Raw genomic sequence first — 21,687 nt, 5'->3', positions numbered from 1 at the left:
GTTTCAGATGCAGTGCTGACATGATCTTCAAACTCTGAAAGTGTTCCTTCATCTGTTCAGGAACTTGCTAGTTCTGCCAAGTCAGTGGTCTAATTGCCATGGTGTCACAAATAGGACTGAGCAGAAACAATGAAGTTTTGAATAATTGAGAAGTGCATAACAATTTCTTGGACAAAGTAAGAAACAAGCCTTTTGTTGTAAACACAGAGGCTTTGTTGATCATTCAGAGTATGCTGGAATGATAAAAAACGTGATTCTCGTAATTTATAACAGAAAACTAAAAAATATTTGACATTAAAAGAATCATATTTATGTTGGGTCATTGTGACCTGAATGTAACATGTCACTGTTAAGGTTTATGACCACTCAGTGTGAAATATTTTAACACCTTTTTTGTACATATATTGCTCATGCACTTTCAGACAGATTCGCCAAATTTTGTAAAGTTATCTTGGTATTTAACTAATGAGAAACGAAATCTATAACCATTTTGGGTCATATAGAACCAAACAGAACAGCAGGATTAAAACAATTTATTCAGTCCTACAGATTTAACTGTAGTTATAATATCTTAACCTAACTATTAATTTATAACCTCAATTTTTCTGCTACCGAATATTTTTTTATTCTTTTATTTATTTATTTATTTATTTTTTTTTTTTTTTTTGCAGCATCATCAGAAGTTATGACTTCCCACTTCCAAGTGCCAACTCCTGGTGGTGTATCACAACCATCTTCTCCAGCACGGACACCTCGTGTCTATGCCAGTGTGGCAGAGATGAAGCGTAGCAAGGGGAAGGTAAGCAACCTTAAAAGACTTACACAGTGGTGAGCACACACACTGAGGAACATTTTAAGATATGTAAATTCATATTGACAGTCTTTTTTGTTTACTCTAGTTGTGTTATAATTACTCTGTGGTTATATGTGTACTGGGGTGTGTAGTTGATATAAACAAACCTATTAATTAATAAAGCATTGTTTCAGAAATCTTTTCACATTTATATTAAAAAAATGCTCAACAAAAGGTTGTGGGCCCTGGCACAGGTGTGAAGGTAAGGTCTTATAAATGTTAAAATTGAAGTTATGTGCTGAAATCGAGAGCCGGTTCGTAAGTTATGCATGTGCCGATCATTCATATTTTGCCGATTGATCATTTTTGCTTGCACACTGCCGATATTTATTTCTCTCACTCAAAGCTAGAAATGAGTGGTACAGCCTCAACTGGACGTCCAGTGGTTGAAAACTGTCGTGTTAGAAATGTTGTGGCTGGTAATAACTAACATCAGTGGGCTTAAAACGTAAAGTCTCCGAAAACAGTATTAGCCAAAGTGCATTACAAAATTACACAAAAATGTAATTCTTTGTGAATTGCTGCTAGACATACAGAGTCATCTGAAGTGTTCTAGGATTAGCTCTGAGTAAGCCGTGCATTACAAGATGGTGTAGTTTTTCAGTCCAACATATGCCTATGCAGTTATGTAAATCTTACGAATTGAAAAATTTCATAAGAGACACTGAGTTTCCATATGACACATAAAAGAGTTCATAATATTGTAGCATATTGGCATCTTTCCATCAAGGACGTGTCAAGAGATGATTTGAAAAAATTTTTTCACATTTCTACACCCGATGGAGAACATGCAACAATTACAGCACTGTCTTACCCACATTTTAAAACAAATAGTTCGCCCATATTGCCCTCCATGACCCAGAGAGGCTTACAATGAATTACAGACATATAATGTCCAAGAAATGATGAAGAAGTCTTATGACAAGTTTCAAATGAAGTTGTGACAAAAAAAGAAAATTTATTTTTAGGTTTTGAATAGTATTTGATAGATAAAAAGATGTGGAATCACACCAAAGTTATTTGCCAAAAAGTCATTGGAATTGATGATTATCAATTTTTCTCTGAAGAAGACCATGATTTGGGTTCTTACATAGTTATCCAGAAATATATGTGATTTTCAACAGGTACAACAAACTGCCACACTTATGGCATGTGCTGAATATTTGTTTTTATATACTTTTTCAATGTGTTGCAGTGGTAACTTTCCAATATCAAATAAATTTTCTGATAAGATGTTTGAAAAAGTGAAAGGTTTTTCTACAAAACTAATCTAAAATCAGCAACAACCACAGTCCTTTTATAAATGAAAAAAAAATATTGAGTATCAATGCCTTTAGATGTGAAATTTGTCCATTACTCATAACTTTTTTTCGCAGATGATGAATAAATGTTTTTATTTGTGTAACTGGATAACATTCTGAGAAAATATTTTTATTTGTTATCCACATATTTAACAATTTCTATTTGTTATTCATCATCTGAATCAATTCTGCCCAACTTTGGTTGCAGTGCCTCTGTCATCAAATACAATGGAAGACATGACATGAAACCTGCATAGTACTTGACAAGTCCCAGCTCTGAATCCAATTTCACCAGGAAATTATATTATTTTATTTTTATGTCTAAGCTGACCACAAATCTACTTTTGAAGCCATTTAACCTCGCAACACATTTTTGTGTATGTTTCCACTTTCAACTTAGTTTTTACCTTAATTGCAGCATAGTTACGAACAAGTTAGAATCTGACACGTGTCCTACTAAAAATTAATGTTCTCTGTCAGCTGTATTACTTTCACTTTTATTCTTTGGTACCTGAGCCCCTGTATTCAGTATTTGGCAAAGTCATGCACCAGTAGTCTTTTGTATACATGGGCCCACAGCCACTATACATTTATTAAAATAAGTCATTTTCCTGCATAAACTGATTTCATATTTGAAATAAAACATTTTATTTCATTATTAAAAATTTGATCTTATCGAGCTACATCATGCCAAAAATTGTGTTATGCTTTCAGCAGTTTATGATCCACACAGCAAAATCAGAAAAAGTCTTTATGATATCCCTAATTAGAGTTTGGCGCAATCACATATCTGAAGTTCATGGGTAAATTAAGAAAGTGCAACCTATGTGCAGGTTGAAACTTCCTGGTAGATTAAAACAGTGTGCCAGAATGAGACTTGAACTCGAGACCTTTCCCTTGTATGAGCAAGTGCTCTATCGACTGAGCTACCGAAGCATAATTCATGACCCATCCTCACAGCTTTACTTCCACCAGTACCTTGCCTCCTACCTTCCAAACTTCACAGAAGGTCTCTTACAAAACTCGCAAGACTGGCGCTCCTGGAACAAAGGTATTGCAGAGAAATGGATTAGCCACAGCCTGGGGGGGTTGTTTCCAAAATGAAATTTTCACTCTGCAGTGTTGTGTGCGCTGATATGAAACTCCCTGGGAGATTAAAACAGTGTGCTGGACTGAGCCTCGAACTTTGGACCTTTGCCTTTCAAGGGCAAGTATTCTATTGACTGAGCTACCAAAGCACGACCCACGTCACAGCTTTACTTCCACCAGTAGCTCATCTTCTTCCTTCCAACTTCACAGAAGCTCTCCTGGGAAACTTGCAAGACTGGCACTCCTGGAAGAAAGGATATTGCAGAGACATGGCATAGCTGCAGCTTTGGAGTAGAGAACTTGCCTGCAAAACGTAAAGGTCTCGTGTTTATCAGTGCACACTCCACTGCAGAGTGAAAATTTTGTTGTGTATATGCAGGTTTCATCACAGTGCCAAAATTCATAGCACATTAAAGTAACCCTGCTTTACTCTTGAACTGGAAACATATTTGGTGTGATCAGTAACTTAAAATCGTATAGGATGCATATCAGTGAACTTAGGAAATGAACATATGGTGAGCCCTACAAAGGATAGAACCTGCAGCAGAGACCTCTTCAAAAATCTTGGTATTTTGACAACTGCATTATAATTTTGGGATTAAAAAACAGTTTCTATAAAGAGATCAAGGGTTTAATGTCAAAACTGTGCGGCATCAGATACATGGACACACATACTCACCAATGTATTAATTAAGTTGTGAAAATGTAGTGAGCTTAAGAGAAAATTAGAGAAATTGTTGTATACCAACTTTTCATATTTCATTGAACAGATTGCAATACATTACATGAATCATATTTCATGGCGAAGAGGTTTTGTTAAAAAAAAGATGTATATGTTTTAAAATGCAATGGAGTAGTTTCCAAAATTATGAAATATTATATTTTTATAGTGTGGCCCAGAAACATGTGTAACAGCTCAGCAAATTTTACTAGCTTGCAAGCAAGTTGTCATCCCCTCCCCCCCACATGCGCGCACACACACACACACACACACACACACACACACACACACACACAGAGAGAGAGAGAGAGAGAGAGAGAGAGAGAGAGAGAGACGTTACTGTATAGCTTGACCTTGTTTTATTACAGACAAGTTCCAGAGTTCGTTTCTTCAATGGTGGCTCAGACTTGCACAGAGACTTCCACAGTACTCCTGACCTTGCAAGAAATAGTGCACTAATAAATGGTTCAGTGCCTGTGGATAACAGAGTTCCTAAGGGACACCGAAGCCAGGAAGATGTTGCAGCTCTGATGATGTTGGGAGGAGGTCTGGTTACAGGCAGGCCTCCACTGCCACCACCAACGCACCCACCGCCACCTCCACCAATAGGTCAATTGGTAAGTGCTCAACTTGTTGAGGGTACCGCTGCTCCACGTGTTGTGCAGTCATACTAGAGGATATTGAATAATTGTTCTTCTCGTATAAGGAAGTGAGAGTAACATCAGACATGACAGTTTTCACTAATTCAAATATTGCTCATTCTATAGGATGGATTAAACAGTGAAAAATCCAGGATGGAATGTAACAAAATTATGAAACGCAAAGTTACTACTCGCCATATAGCGGAGATTCTGAATCACATATAGGCACAACAACTGTCCCTTATTTGTGACAGGTTTTTTTTTTTTTTTTTTAAATATGTCTATCTGCGACTCAGCATCTCCTCTACATGGTGAGTAGCAACTTTCCTTTTCATAATATTGTTGTAGGATGGAATATATATTTGTATTTTAACTTTTTATTGCTTCAGAAGCTGTACACTTCACACTGAGCAATGTTATTTAGGTACAGTCCTAGTGTAGAAGGTGTATTGTTTCCTTACTTCATTGTGTTAACCAACTTTACAGAGGATATGTAAGTATTCAGAATTTTACATGAGCTCTGAGCTATGCCTAATGCTCTTCATATAAACTGTATTTGTACAGCTGAAAGTCAGTTCAAGCCTCTCATTATTTTGTACCATTCAAAATAGAAACTCCCTCAAATAACAAAAAAAGATGTCAAGCAGACAAGGAGTAGAACAAGCAAGAGTGCTGTACACATGCACAAAATGTTTTCTGTAATCTCAAAGAAGTTGTATAGATACTGGAGAGTCCTCACCAGGACATATCGAAACAAAATTGGCAACACTTAAGTGTGTTGTGTGGAATCCTAAACCTATCATTCTTCAACAAGCAATATTCATTTGGAAATGCAAAGTTTACGTGCTGCCAGATGTTGAAATTTGAGAACAATATTGTCTAAGATTCTACACATTTTACTTAGCATCTTTAGTATTTATATTACCTATTTGTCATCAGAATAAATAAGGCATTGCATACACCTTTCCAAAGCAGTAGTTCACATCGTAATTAGGTAGTTGGTGTCATGCATCAATATGGTATTGTTTATTACAGCTGTGTGACATGTCCCTGTTGTACCCTAGTGCTGGTGAGTTTGAGTGCTTTGAATGTTGTGTTGCCGCATGTGTGTACTTACATCAACCGTCAACTTTATAAGCATGAGCCGGCCACCAGAGGCTGCCTGTAGGCAGCGTGCACATGGCACTGTCTGTTCCATGCCGTCTACTGGCGACTCGCACCTGTATCACCTGTATACGTGCTGAGCAGCACTGACTCACTCTCAATATGTTCTTTTAGTTTGTACCACTCACATCAGTTGTTCTGTGTATCACTTATGTTACACCTTCTATATGATTCTTTTGTCTTGTTATGTGTTGTGTTACATGAGGCTTATTTCTGTTATTGTTCAGACGTTAATGAATAAAGCCATATATGTGTTACGTGGATCAGTTTCACGTCTTACTTGGTTACTACACAATTGGTGACAAGTTTGCAACAGTTTCTGTAAGTGTGCTGTCGTCAAGTGCGTTTTCATCAGGTTTAGGCATTATGGACACCTTGCTACTAGCGCAGACTGAACAGCTTACTTTGGCATTGACTGCTTTGTCAGCTTCCATTAACATACAGGATACCATTCCACCGGTCTATCAACCCGCTTTTCCTCCATATGATGATTCAGTTAGGATTGGGAAGCTTACAAAAAAAGACTCAGATAGCATTTTTTGGCTTTTGGTGTGACAGACTCAAGTTTGTGCAAAGTCTTGTTCCTCTCTTGGATTCCAACTAAGGTATATCGATTACTGTGTCAGCTTGCCCCTTTATAAAAACCTGCAGCTCTTACTTTTGATCGCATGTGCAGTTTATTATCCAACAGCCATTGCAACCAAACGCATGTCATAGCAGAGGGAGTTAATTATACCGATGCTGCAAGAAACCAAACCAGTCGTGCAGGGCCTGGCCAGCCAAACTTCACAGCCTTAGCCATAAGTGTCAGCTCGTTACTGATACCCATAATGACTCTTTTGCAGATTCTATAGTGCACAGCTCAATTATCTGTTTACCTCCGGACAAGGAAACTCAATGAACACACATGTTCGTTGCTTCTCTGTGCAAAGAGTGCCTATTACTTTATCCTTCATAAGCGAGTCTGTGCGGTGGTGTATGTATGTATACTTGTATGTCCTGCTTGACTGATATCTTAAAAATGAAATTTAAAACTTCAGCTTCATGAAATTTAAAACTTCAGCTTTCCATTTGCTGTCATCTATAGCCACACCAGACTGGTTGACGAATGTCTGGATAAAAGTATTTTTGCTTACCTATTGGTTTCACATAGTACCAGAATTTTCCTGAGTTCTCAGCAAGATATTTTGCTAAGGTATGATGGTGAAAGTTGTATGCATCACACATCAATCTTATTATAGACCCACAAATTTCTACTAACTTTTGTCTGTTGACACATCCACATTTTTTTTTGAACCGGGAGTGCAAGTCTTGGCTTCCTCAGCATTTCCCAAATTTTGTTATTAAACAATAGTGAATTTTTCCCAACCTTAACCCATTTACTCTGCACCTACTTGTCCAGAACACGTATTACAATCAGTTAAAACTTTGATCATAATTTCTGTGTGTCCATCATACCAACTAAATGATGTCAATTCATGCTAATAAATGCTTATCTGCTCTTTCCAGCAAAACTACTTTCCTATTCTTCTTGATGGATTAATTAACTTTAGTAACCATCATCACTATGATGGGATTGTTGTTGTTGTTGTGTTCTTCAGTCCTGAGACTGGTTTGATGCAGCTCTCCATGCTACTCTATCCTGTGCAAGCCTCTTCATCTCCCAGTACCTACTGCAACCTACATCCTTCTGAATCTGCTTAGTGTATTCATCTCTTGGTCTCCCTCTACGATTTTTACCCTCCACGCTGCCCTCCAATGCTAAATTTGTGATCCCTTGATGCCTCAAAACATGTCCTACCAACCGATCCCTTCTTCTAGTCAAGTTGTGCCACAAACTTCTCTTCTCCCCATCCTATTCAATACCTCCTCATTAGTTACGTGATCTACCCACCTTATCTTCAGCATTCTTCTGTAGCACCACATTTCGAAAGCTTCTATTCTCTTCTTGTCCAAACTAGTTATCGTCCATGTTTCATTTCCATACATGGCTACACTCCATACAAATACTTTCAGAAACGACTTCCTGACACTTAAATCTATACTCGATGTTAACAAATTTCTCTTCTTCAGAAACGATTTCCTTGCCATTGCCAGTCTACATTTTATTTCCTCTCTACTTCGACCATCATCAGTTATTTTCCTCCCCAAATAGCAAAACTCCTTTACTACTTTAAGTGTCTCATTTCCTAATCTAATTCCCTCAGCATCACCCGATTTAATTTTACTACATTCCATTATCCTTGTTTTGCTTTTGTTGATGTTCATCTTATATCCTCCTTTCAAGACACTGTTCATTCCGTTCAACTGCTCTTCCTAGTCCTTTGCTGTCTCTGACAGAATTACAATGTCATCGGCGAACCTCAAAGTTTTTACTTCTTCTCCATGAATTTTAATTCCTACTCCGAATTTTTCTTTTGTTTCCTTCACTGCTTGCTCAATATACAGATTGAATAACATCGGGGAGAGGCTACAACCCTGTCTCACTCCCTTCCCAACCACTGCTTCCCTTTCATACCCCTCGACTCTTATAACTGCCATCTGGTTTCTGTACAAATTGTAAATAGCCTTTCGCTCCCTGTATTTTACCCCTGCCACCTTCAGAATTTGAAAGAGAGTATTCCAGTTAACATTGTCAAAAGCTTTCTCTAAGTCTACAAATGCTAGAAACGTAGGTTTGCCTTTTCTTAATCTTTGTTCTAAGATAAGTCGTAAGGTTAGTATTGCCTCACGTGTTACAACATTTCTACGGAATCCAAACTGATCTTCCCCGAGGTCCGCTTCTACCAGTTTTTCCATTCGTCTGTAAAGAATTCGCGTTAGTATTTTGCAGTTGTGACTTATTAAACTGATAGTTCGGTAATTTTCACATCTGTCAACACCTGCTTTCTTTGGGATTGGAATTATTATATTCTTCTTGAAGTCTGAGGGTATTTCGCCTGTCTCATAGATCTTGCTCACCAGATGGTAGAGTTTTGTCATGACTGGCTCTCCCAAGGCCATCAGTAGTTCTAATGGAATTTTGTCTATTCCCGGGGCCTTGTTTTGACTCAGGTCTTTCAGTGCTCTGTCAAACTCTTCACACAGTATCTTATCTCCCATTTCGTCTTCATCTACATCCTCTTCCATTTCCATAATATTGTCCTCAAGTACATCGCCCTTGTATAAACCCCCTATATACTCCTTCCACCTTTCTGCCTTCCCTTCTTTGCTTAGAACTGGGTTGCCATCTGAGCGCTTGATATTCATACAAGTGGTTCTCTTCTCTCCAAAGGTCTCTTTAATTTTCCTGTAGGCAGTATCTATCTTACCCCTAGTGAGACAAGCCTCTACATCCTTACATTTGTCCTCTAGCCATCCCTGCTTAGCCATTTTGCACTTCCTGTCGATCTCATTTTTGAGATGTTTGTATTCCTTTTTGCCTGCTTCATTTACTGCATTTTTATATTTTCTCCTTTCATCAATTAAATTCAATATTTCTTCTGTTACCCAAGGATTTCTATTAGCCCTCGTCTTTTTACCTACTTGATCCTCTGCTGCCTTCACTACTTCATCCCTCAGAGCTACCCATTCTTCTTCTACTGTATTTCTTTCCCCCATTCCTGTCAATTGTTCCCTTATGCTCTCCCTCAAACTCTCTACAACCTCTTATCCAGGTCCCATCTCCTTAAATTCCCACCTTTTTGCAGTTTCTTCAGTTTCAATCTGCAGTTCATAAGCAATAGATTGTGGTCAGAATCCACATCTGCCCCTGGAAATGTCTTACAATTTAAAACCTGGTTCCTAAATCTCTGTCTTACCATTATATAATCTATCTGATACCTTTTAGTATCTCCAGGATTCTTCCAGGTATACAACCTTCTTTTATGATTCTTGAACCAAGTGTTAGCTATGATTAAGTTATGCTCTGTGCAAAATTCTACAAGGCGGCTTCCTCTTTCATTTCTTCCCCCCAATCCATATTCACCTACTATGTTTCCTTCTCTCCCTTTTCCTACTGACGAATTCCAGTCACCCATGACTATTAAATTTTCGTCTCCCTTCACTACCTGAATAATTTCTTTTATCTCGTCATACATTTCATCAATTTCTTCATCATCTGCAGAGCTAGTTGGCATATAAACTTGTACTACTGTAGTAGGCATGGGCTTTGTGTCTATCTTGGCCACAATAATGCATTCACTATGCTGTTTGTAGTAGCTTACCCGCACTCCTATTTTTTTATTCATTATTAAACCTACTCCTGCATTACCCCTATTTGATTTTGTATTTATAACCCTGTAATCGCCAGACCAAAAGTCTTGTTCCTCCTGCCACCGAACTTCACTAATTCCCACTATATCTAACTTTAACCTATCCATTTCCCTTTTTAAATTTTCTAACCTACCTGCCCGATTAAGGGATCTGACATTCCACGCTCCGATCCGTAGAATGCCAATTTTCTTTCTCCTGATAACGACGTCCTCTTGAGTAGTCCCCACCCGGAGATCCGAATGGGGGACTATTTTACCTCCGGAATATTTTACCCAAGAGGACGCCATCATCATTTAATCATACAGTAAAGCTGCATGTCCTCGGGAAAAATTACGGCTGTAGTTTCCCCTTGCTTTCAGCCGTTCGCAGTACCAGCACAGCAAGGCCGTTTTGGTTAATGTTACAAGGCCAGATCAGTCAATCATCCAGACTGTTGCCCCTGCAACTACTGAAAACGCTGCTGCCCCTCTTCAGGAACCACACGTTTGTCTGGCCTCTCAACAGATACCCCTCCGTTGTGGTTGCACCTACGGTATGGCCACCTGTATCGCTGAGGCACGCAAGCCTCCCCACCAACAGCAAGGTCCATGGCTCATGGGGGGGAATAAGCAAGGGGGCCCGGGTTCAATTCCCGGCTGGGTCGGAGATTTTCTCCACTCAGGGACTGGGTTTATGATCACTAATCCCTATCTCTAGGCAGACACTTTTGATAAGACCAAGTCAGTTTGTGGCTACAAGATCTCAAATATTTCCATAGCATGTTGGTTGTCAAACTACCTACTCAGGACAGTTTTCGGAAACATGTTCAGAACTACTTCACAAGACTTTCTGTCCATACCACCTGCAGTGAATCCATAGACGTTTCACTCTATACTTGCTAGATTAAAGTTGCCCCCAATTGATACTGTGTGATCAGGGTATTTCCTCACTACTGGGGTATGCTTTTTTGGAATAACTCAACAACTGCTACAGTGGAATCGAGTGGCCAGTAAATACTTGTCTCCAGACAACTTCATTCGTGTCAAGACAACTTCACGGTTAGACTCAGTGTCAATCTTGATACATACAACACTCATCTTTCTATGGTATCTAAGCTGTCTTTTTGATACACCTCCCTTGCCTCATTAAATATTCCAGAGCTTTGTGTTAAGTTTTCATCCAGTTCTCAGTCCTGAGCATAATTTTTGTGTGATAACTTCCCTGGAGGGTAGTAAATTAAGACTTTTATGAATGTTTTGGAAATTTACTTTAAAATTTTGATCTTCAAAGTGTCTTCACAATGTTCAAGATTTGATTTTGCTCTCTACGTAACGACTGGCGAGCATTCGTCGGAGGACCTCAAACTATTGAATAACCTAAAGAACTCTGATGTGCACTCCACAAGTATTCTGCTCCTGAGTAGCTGCTTTCAGTGAGGTCTGTTCAGAAAATTCCAGAACTTAGTCCACAAAATTTTTCTACACTTACCTGTTACTTATTGTTAATGGTCGGCTGTGAAATACTCTCCTCCACAGTTGATACACCGCTCCCAATGCTGTTTCCACTTCCAGTAACAGTTGTGGTACGCCTCTTGCTAGATTGCAGAAAGTGCCGTCTGTAAATTTTCTCTTATCTCATATCATTGCAAATCTTCATCATTTCAACATCCCAACATCATAATTGTAGACCCACATCTCATCACCAGTTATGACTCTCTTAAGGAACATCTCTATCTAACAACTCTGCCGTCTCGAAATTCACAAACTGTGCCACACAAAGTTCTACTTGATACTGTACTGAACGATACCTGACAGACATAACGCAATGAAACTTCCAGCAGTTACACATTAAACACAGGTGTGTGCAGGATGCCAAGCGCATTTTGCTCCATCGCACCATTAGCACAAAATTACAAATATTGTGGAATTTTTTGAACAGTCCTTGTATGGTTAGTGCACCCCTGACCTTTTGAAGGGAGTCCTCCAATACAAACTCTGAGATCTGGTTACACCCATTGAGCAAGACTAGCAGCCTTCACCACTTCCATCAGACACCTATATGAAATGAGAATGGCCTCAGAACCTTAACATGTATCATTTGTGCTGACATGAGCCACAACTTGAATATGATTGCACCTAGCTCCTTCAATAACAACTGGCAGGGCCTCCTTCACATCTCAGATGAGCTTCCCGTCCAGAAAACAGCACAGAAAAACTGACTGCCATCGTAGAAAAAGTACATATCTTCAACAGATGCACTGACAGAACAAAACTGCAACACCAAAAAATAATTAATGTAGAGTAATGAAATTTTGGGAATATGTTTGTCTGGGTAACATATTTAAATGATTAACATTGCAAGCTCACGGGTTAATGTAAGTGTGCTATAAGCCATTGCAAATGTGAAATGCTGGTACAATAATAACCAATGTCAATGCAAGAATGTTGAATGAAGGCACGCAAACATGCATGCATTATGTTGTACAGGTGCTGGTTGTCAGTTTGTGAGATGAATTTCCGTGCCTGCTGCAGTTGCTCGGGCAATACGGGGATGGTTAATGCTGTTTGTGGATGACACTGCAGTTGTCATTCATAACACTGGAGTTGTCATCCAATGATACCCCACATGTGCTTGATTGGAGACAGATCTGATGATCTAGCAGGCTAAGGCAGCATACTGACACACCGAGAGCATGTTTGGTTACTACAGCATTAAGTGGATGAACATTATCCTGTTGGAAAACACCCCATAGAATGCTGTTCATGAATGACAGTGCAACACATAAAAACACCAGACTGACGTACAAATTTGCAGTTAGGGTGCAAGGGGATAGTGATGAGAGTGCTCCTGCTGTCATACGAAATCTCACCCCAGACTGTAACTCTAGGTGTAGGTCCAGCACACAGACAGGTTGGTTGCAAGCCCTCAACTAGATACCCTCTAACCAAAAGCGGCTTTCATCAGAAAACAAAACAGACCTCCACCTTGCCCTCCAGTGAATTCTCGCTTGACACTATTGAAGTTGCAAATGGCATAGGTGTGGGGGCCAGTGGAATGCACGCCACAGTGTGTCTTACTCGGAGCTGTCTTTGAAGTAACCAATTTGTAACAATTTGTTGTCACTGTGGTGCCAACTGCCACTCAAATTGTTGCTGAGCACAACAGTAGTGCCATGTGGCCATCTGGAGCCCAGTCTTCTTGCAATTGTACACTCTCATGGCTACCACTTCCAGCAGTCATGTACAGTGGCTACAGGTCTTTCTGCAGTATCACAGAAGGAACATTCAGCCTCTCATAGTCCAATATATGTTCTCATTTAAACTCACTGAGGTGCTGATAATGGTGTCTTTGTCATCTTAAAGGCATTCTTGACTAACATCATCTCGCCATTTTCAGTCTCAAAGGTAACTAACACTCACGACCATTCAGCATGTATTAAGCAAATCTGATTTGCATTCTCAGAGTGGCACTACTACTGCCACTCTTACATGACTGGCGCAAAATTTAAATAGACGTCATCTTTCAGATGTAGAAAATGCCCTAAAGCTTTTGTTTATGTCACAAAGCTCCTTCTTGGTGCTGTGATTTTTTTCTGTCAGTGTATTACAGTATCTTCATTTTTCCTTTCACTTCTGTGCATAATGACTCTAACGGAACAATCTTGAGGAACAAAATATGTATTTCTAAATGGCTAACCAAGAGCACAATCCCAGATCCAGGTTGCTTGCCTAACTACTTCCAGGGGCATTTGATTTTCAATACTTCATACAGTTATTGACCAAATTTAAAATGCTGTTATGATCTACTTATTAAATGCCACAATCTCAAGGTTTGACACAGTAAGTCAAGTATTACAGTTGGAAACTGTATAGGTCTCAAGGTGGTATGCAAATTACCCAGTCTTTGAGAATGAGAGCATCTAGTGATTTTCAACAAACTTTACACATAGTTTCAAATGTTTATGAAACTTTGTTTCTCACAGACACTCCCCCACAAAATGAAGTTTATTGCTTACTACATTTTCGTTGTCTGTGCAGTAAAAATACATCAGGCATGTTGTTTCAATTTATTGCTTCTTTACTAATAATTCTATTCACAACACATGTTGCAGAAAGTATCCACATATACCATTCAATGTACCTCTAAAATTATTAAAATTATATCATCATAGGACACATAATTTGGGAGATATGGTGTTTCATACATGGGAATTTGATTCTTTAAAAAATTGGGGTTACGGTTTACTGTTTCTCCCTGGTTATCTAATAGCCAGTGTTTAGGCCGGTATTACACTATCATATTTCTTTGACAAAGATTTGATCAAACATATGATCGAATATTTGTCAAATTTGTGATGTGGTGGTAAAAAGGGGTAACACCGTCGTCATATTTTTCGTCAAAGTTTAAGATGGCTGACAACAACAACTTGTTATTATGTGCAGCTGTTGCCTGTACCACAATTGCACTGTGTGCACATTTGGAAGAGAAGTGGGGGAAAAAAGGAAACTTACTGGGTGAAGCCGTGGGTTTTATGACGGGACGATAAAAAGATTCTACAAAATTTGTTACGTGAGCTTCTAGTGGAGGACGTCAAGTTGTACATAAATTACTTAAGAATGGATGAGCATACATTTCAGTATTTGCTCAGTGAAGTGTCTTGTCATATCATAAAGCACTTAAGAACTGCTGTATCTGCAGAATACGGGCTCACAGCAACACTCCGATTTCTTGCTACAGGAGAGAGTTACTCTAGCTTACAGTACAGCACTCGAATACCACAGTGCACATTAACTAATACCTGAAACATGTGAAGCAATTTATAAAGCATTGAAGGACCAATATCTGAAAGTAAATAAATGTTCAATATACTTTATGTGTGTTAAGAACTATTTTTATTGTAGATCAAAGTAATAATTATGTTTAGTGTCCCACAACTACAAAATTAATAAAAATGTATGAAGCTGATGAGGTGCTTTACAATGTGAGGCATCCTGAGTACAAAAATAGATTAAGAAGACAGGAGAGCTCAGAATATATGAGTATGTCGATAGGCACTTTTGCTTTCTCATGAGAGTAGCTTGAGCAGAGGCCATTAATTTTCTTTTTTATGTCGTCAGCTGTGCGCCTGGGCCAAATCTCACAGCTAATGACTTCCGCAATTTTTTTGTATCTCTCCAGTCTTCTTTATCTATTTTTGTACTCAGGGTGCCTCACAGTGTAAAGTTCCTCATCGGCTTTGTACATTTCTATTAATTTTGTAGTTGATGGTACACACGAATAAAACTTTGCAGCCATGTTTACAAATGCACTACTGGTGGCAGAACGCTGCAGCAATGCTAGCGCTCAAAGCGGTAATGCTTCACTTTGCAGCGAACAGAAGACAAGTGGCTTTTATGATCAAATCAACAGTACGGCCCCAGAGTTGATCATATTTATTTGATGACAGACGAGATTTGAAGGAGTTCCATATTACACCATCAAATTTCGTTGACATAAATATTTGAAATATCAGCTTTGACAAAGAAATATGATAGTGTAATACATGCCTTAGAAACATGTGCAACATAAGCTTTTCACCAATGCAAAAATGTTCTAATATTTTGTGACTAATGCAGAGAATGTTTGTTTGCATTACAGTAAGACATTTATGTTTATTGCCTGTAAACACTTACTGTTTTGAGTGTTTCTTTTAGTGTCAAGCTCAAATGTATGAGGTTGATTACCTGCTAGCCATTGATGTTAACCTGAAAAATGACTTACGTTCTTGTTATTATTCACACCAATGCTTTCATAGATAGTTTTATTAAGTTCACATCTTTCATTAATTATTTCGTTGAAATGATCACACACAAACTTTTTCCCTCCATAGTTTAAGTCCATCCTATGCTTAGTGAGTAGATTATGATCCAGCTTACTTATATCTTACTAAAGTGCAATTTTCTTATTCAGAACAGTTTCTGTATCTTAATGCATGGTTTTTGAATTTCCTTATTGACAAGAACTATAAATTAGGAGGCACTGTAGCAACTACCACGTTTCTTGATTTGTTCTGTTATTGAAAATTGTACTGAGCTTTCATGCAAACATCTGCTTCATTTTTTAAACATCATTTAAGCCCATCCAACACACAGTAGTCATTTTCTTGCATTGTTTTTGTTTAAGTGGCAACATCTACAACATTTTTAGTTCCCACTTCAGTTTCACCATTCTTGTCCCAGTTATATCTTTATTTGTTTCTCTGAACATGTTAGATGTTTACTGCCGTCGCTGTTTTTTTCCTTGATGATCCCCATTTGTTGTTATCATTCTTTTCAAAATGTACTTTTACTTTCAGCTCATTGACTTTTGCAAGTTCTTGAACAATTGCACAGTTCTTATCACACTCATCTGAATGCAAAGAATCATATTGCTTTTTATCTATCAGTGTATCTGCTTTTGCAAAGTTTTTTGTCCTCTTTGCGGCTAGTGTTATTCTTGTGCATCACTTTCTATCACTCAAGTAATTTATCACTTTCACTTTGCATCACTTTGCAAAACTTGGGTTTTGCTTTGTCTCAATTCCGGATTTTCATTCTTGAGCACACAGATGTCTCTCCTTTGGGCTTTTATTATGAATTGTAAATAGAAACTTGTTCACTGATCTTTATTTCTTCAACATTACAATTCTCACAAACTCTGTTTTTAACCACATAACTGTAACTTCTTTCCCATATTAAAATTATGCACTTCCGTACTTGTAGCCATCCTATACCAGCCACCCAGTAGAACCTCATAAAACAGAGTTCTCATATTATTTTTACGTTATTATTATTGTACTGCCTTCTATTTAAAATATTTTTCACACATCAGAAACATAAGTAATTTTAACTGTTCCTCCATGGGTCCCTTCTACTAACGCGATCCTGATGCTGCATGCCACTTTGGAACTTTTTATCACTGGCCTTTGCAGCCAGTCTCGCACTATGCACCACAATATCACTGTTTAATTTGCATTTATTTGTACGTTTTAAAAATGGTGTGTAGTAATTAAGTTTAAATAGGAAATATGGAATTTGGATTGTTATAAAACACAGATCATCAAAGTAACTGAAATAGAGCTGAGAAAAAATTCAGAACCGTACTTTTACTTGTTACAAAAAAACTTGAAATACACACATCAAAAAAAGTTTTGCATTGCCTCGGTTCCGAGAGTTCTGGAACCTGTACAGAAAATTGGAATAGAGATCAACATAAATATCATTTCTGCCCTTTTCATGAAAACCACACATTGCATGTTGTACCACTATACAGCGAGACCTTAAGATTGCTGTACACACTGATACCTCTAATATCCAGTAGCACATCCTCTTGCATTGATACATGCCTGTATTCATCATGGCATACTATCCACAAGTTCATTAAGGCACCGTTGGTCCAGATTGTCCGACTCCTCAACAGCGATTCGGCGTAGATCCCTCAGAGTGGTGGGAGGGTCACATTGTCCATAAACAGCCCTTTTCAATCCATCCGAAGCATGTTTTGACAGGGTTCATGTCTGGAGAACATGATGGCCACTCTAGTTGTGTGATGTCATTATCCTGAAGGAAGTCATTCACAAGATGTGCAGGATGGGGGTGCGAACTGTCGTCCATGAAGATGAATGCGTGCCCAATACACTGCTGATATAGTTGCACTATCAGTCAGAGGAAGGCATTCATGTATCGTACAGACTTTACGGCGCCTTCCATGACCACCAGCAGCATATGTCGGCCCCACATAATGCCACCCCAGAACAGCAGGGAACCTTGACCTTGCTGCACTCGCTGAACAGTGTGTCTAAGGCGTTCAGCCTGATTGGGTTGCCTCCAAACATGTCTCCGACAATTGTCTGGTTGAAGGCATATGCAACACTCATCAGTGAAGAGAAAGTGATGCCAAAGGTGAGCGGTCCATTCGGCTTGTTGTAAGGCCCATCTGTACTGCGTTGCATGGTGTCCGTGGTTGCAAAGATGGACTTTAGATGTCGGAGTGAAGTTGCGCATCATGCAGCCTATTGCGCACAGTTTGAGTCATAACACGATGTCCTGTGGCTGCACGAAAAGCATTATTTACCATGATGGCATTGCTGTCAGGGTTCCTTCAAGCCATAATCTGTAGGTAGCTGTCATCCACTGCAGTAGTAGCCCTTGAGTGGCCTGAGCGAGGCATGTCATCGACAGTTCCTGCCTCTCTGTCTCTCCTCCATGTCCGAACAACATCACTTTGTTTCATTCCGAGATGCCTAGACACTTCCCTTGTTGAGAGCTGTTCCTGGCACAAAGTAACAATGTGGACATGATCAAACTGCGGTATTGACTGTCTAGGCATGGTTGAACTACAGACAACATGAGCTGTGTACCTCCTTCCTGGTGGAATGACTGGAACTGGTTGGCTGTCAGTCCCCTCTGTCTAATAGGTGCTGTTCATGCATGGTTGTTTACATTCTTGGGCAGTTTTAGTGACATCTCTGAACAGTCAAAGGGACTGTGTTTGTGATACAATATCCACAGTCAAAGTCTATCTTCAGGAGTTCTGGGAATGGGGGTGATGCAAAATAGTTTTTCATGTGTGTGTATTTATAGTGAATGTATAATGGAACACTGCGATTTTAAATGTTTCGATTCTTTTTTTTTAGTCAAAGCTGTACTGTGTCAGTATTGCCTTCATGAAATGTCACAGTAAAGCAAAGCTTAGGATTCATATTTTATTAAAAGATGTTCTTAATATCATTCTTTTGTATGAGTGTAAATTTGAAATTATTGAGTCCATGTGTTAAACTTTTCTATTTGATGAAAGGGAAAGCAATACTAACAATTAAACTCAATATTTTCAGGTGAAAGTAGATATTTCAAGAGGTACTCAGAAGCCAGCATCATCAGTTCTGACAGTTGGTAGTGAATATGCTAATATGTCAGCCAGTAATATCAAACCCGATACAGCAACACCTCGTAGTAGCAGCGGCACAAGTAGTGACAGTGGTTCAGGTAGCATCATGTCCAGCTTCAGACCAGCAAACAGTGCCAAACTCTATGCATCACCTGAAGACGTAAAGACAGTTGGATACCGTTCTCGAAGTCTGCCTGCTCATTCTGCTCGACCTCAGGTAAATTTATATCTTTTATATACATTAATGACTTACAAATGTACTCCTACTACACCCTCAATTTGGTTAAATTAATGTTTCAGGTTAGGAAATCTCACAGTCTTAGATCTGCCGCTTCATCTTTTAAGCCACCATCACAGATGACGACAGTTCAGACTGCTGTTAACAATACGAACCCCTATTCGACTACTAACAACAATGCAAATCCTTATGCTCAACCTATACGAGCATCACGAAGTCACAGCACAGCTGGCAGCAAGGAGAGCACTAAGGGGAAGTCCAAAATAAAGACAATACCCACGAGTTCTTCAGCAGCAAATCTTTCGGCAGCAACTGGTAGCGGTGGTGGAAGCAGCAGCAGTAGCAGTGGCCCCCCACCTATTCCAGAGCCCGATTATAGCCTCAGTGAGAGCGAACCAGATGTTGATGATGAGAGTGATAAGGACTTAGAAGAGAAGGCCACGGTAAAAGTAGAAACCAGTGGTAATAGCAATGCCAGCAGTGGCAGTAGCTCTTCGAGCACATTACCACACAGTTTCAGTGTAGAAGAGATTCAGAAGGTTCGCACGCAGCTAAAGAGCTCAAAAAGTTACCCTAATGATTTTCTGATGCTAAACCCAAATTCTGGTGGTGGAGGTGGTGAGAGTGGAGGTAGTGGAGGTGGAGGAGAAGAAGGCGGTGGTGACAACGGTGGTGGCAGTAATGGTGGTGGCGAAGATGGTGACAACTCTTCAAGTGGTGTAAGTTCTGATCAGGAGGTTCCTGTTGGACCACCTTGTGGTTTTGATGATGGACGATCTTCTGAAGGCTCCGGAAGTTCTACTGGTGAGGACCGCAGTGTTCAGAGTGAGACTACTGCCAAGCAGCAGAATCCCACAGTTAATAGACAGAGAGTAGTAATCACAGGTGGTGGTATGTTAACGAGAAACGCGGTGTCTCTTGCACAGCTCCCACCTCCTCTTGAAGGTGAAGGAGAAGGCGATGGAGAACTTGTAGTTCCACCACCACCAGAATTTCTCGGTGGAATTGGAAATGGAAACAATGGTGCGACAACTGAAGAAGTACTTGCACCGCCTCCACAATTTAGTGACAATCGATTAGTGACTAGAGTAAGGATAGTAGGGGCCGTACCGAAACCTGGAGCATCTGCTGCCAGTGCGAGGCTTCATAGCCAGTGAAGTCATTATTAGTTTATTACAAAAGACACTAACTTCTAAGAGACTGACATTTTTACTCAATATTTTTTCTGAATTTTTTCCAAGTCTATATTTAGGCAGTACACATGTTAAAATAATTAACTTAAAAAACAAAAAAAGAAATATATAAAAGATCTTGAAACAGTTATATCTGTTTCTCCTCAAATGCATTTATGCTACAGAGATTAAATAATAAATAACAACGAAGAGCTGTTTTAGCCTCACAGGGAATCCTGTTTAATTTCCTGCCTTAGAATGGAATGACTGTAAAAACTGTAAAGACAAAACTTGTAAACTGACAACTAAATTTAGTGTACGTTTAAGGATTTGTAGTTGTGCACAGTCTCCTGTTCATCGTCCAGTACCTAAATTAATAATGTCTGCTGTGTTGCGTTGCTAATTAACTAGAGTAAAGTGTTGAAATGTATGAATAATTGTAATTTTTTATGTATAAAATGCTGTTAGTTAAGTAATGTGGTAATTTACCTTAAACAGACAGAGAAGAAATGCTCAAAGAGATTTTTCACCTGAAGATTGCTGCAAGACGCAAATCTATTTAATAGAATATTACATTCCATCTTAAGTAGATATGTCTATTTATAAGGGAATACTCTGGAACTGCTTGAAGATATAATGGATTTATCCAGTTTTGCATGTAATACTTCAAAATATGGCCAAAGTACTCTTCACTGTTACTGTTCAGTAAAGCAAACAATATAGCCGACTGTATAGTTGAAAATGTACAGAGATTATAATGCACAGAATTGTGAGTAAATACTGGGAAAAATTAGTTCTGTCCATGCCTGATGAATTTTTATGGAAAACTATTAGCTGTGTATAATAAAGTAAATTGTTTGTACTACAGACAGCACATTGTTGCCTCATCACCATGTTTGAGCATTTGCAATTTCCTACAGATTTTGACAGATTTCAGAAGAGTTCCACAAAAATACCCAAATGATATTTTCTTGTCAGTTTTTAAGATTGATGTTTATGTGTAGTTTTTGTTATAATTTTCAAAGTAAATAAAACATAACTATGGAAAATGTACTGTGTCGACCTATGATCCAAACCCTCCATGAATAGCTTCTCAATAATTAGATGAATGGTTTTAATGAGGTGATTTCTTCCCAGTAGTGCAGTATGTGTAAGCACAATAGAAGACTGAGAAAGATACATAATTGGAAACTGAATACGGGCCTCTGTTTGTAGACATATGAGTAAAGTGTACCATGAAATGAAACCAAGTACCGTATATGGATGGGAGTAGTGGTAAATGTCAATAAAAAATTAAGTGCATTAGCTACGGGGAAAAAATCTCCATCAATATCCTTAAGAGCAAATATATCTGACTATAAAAACTACAGA

The 21,687-nt window shown here is 38.8% G+C and overlaps 1 protein-coding gene across 1 annotated transcript in view; it reads left to right on the top strand.

Moving 5' to 3' along the window:
- Positions 1-21,314, top strand: part of LOC126252651 (SH3 and multiple ankyrin repeat domains protein 3) — a 141,476-nt gene extending 120,162 nt beyond the window's left edge. The window contains exons 15-18 of the mRNA XM_049953554.1: positions 672-799; positions 4,333-4,581; positions 18,854-19,123; positions 19,207-21,314. Coding sequence (XP_049809511.1) covers positions 672-799; positions 4,333-4,581; positions 18,854-19,123; positions 19,207-20,301 — 1,742 coding nt within the window. The 3' untranslated portion in view covers positions 20,302-21,314. The remainder of the gene's footprint in view (positions 1-671; positions 800-4,332; positions 4,582-18,853; positions 19,124-19,206) is intronic.
- Positions 21,315-21,687: the final 373 nt, after the last annotated feature.

This window comes from Schistocerca nitens, chromosome 4 (genome assembly GCF_023898315.1).
Source record: "Schistocerca nitens isolate TAMUIC-IGC-003100 chromosome 4, iqSchNite1.1, whole genome shotgun sequence".
Lineage (NCBI taxonomy): Eukaryota > Metazoa > Arthropoda > Insecta > Orthoptera > Acrididae > Schistocerca > Schistocerca nitens.
This window is presented reverse-complemented; position numbering and strand designations above follow the sequence as displayed.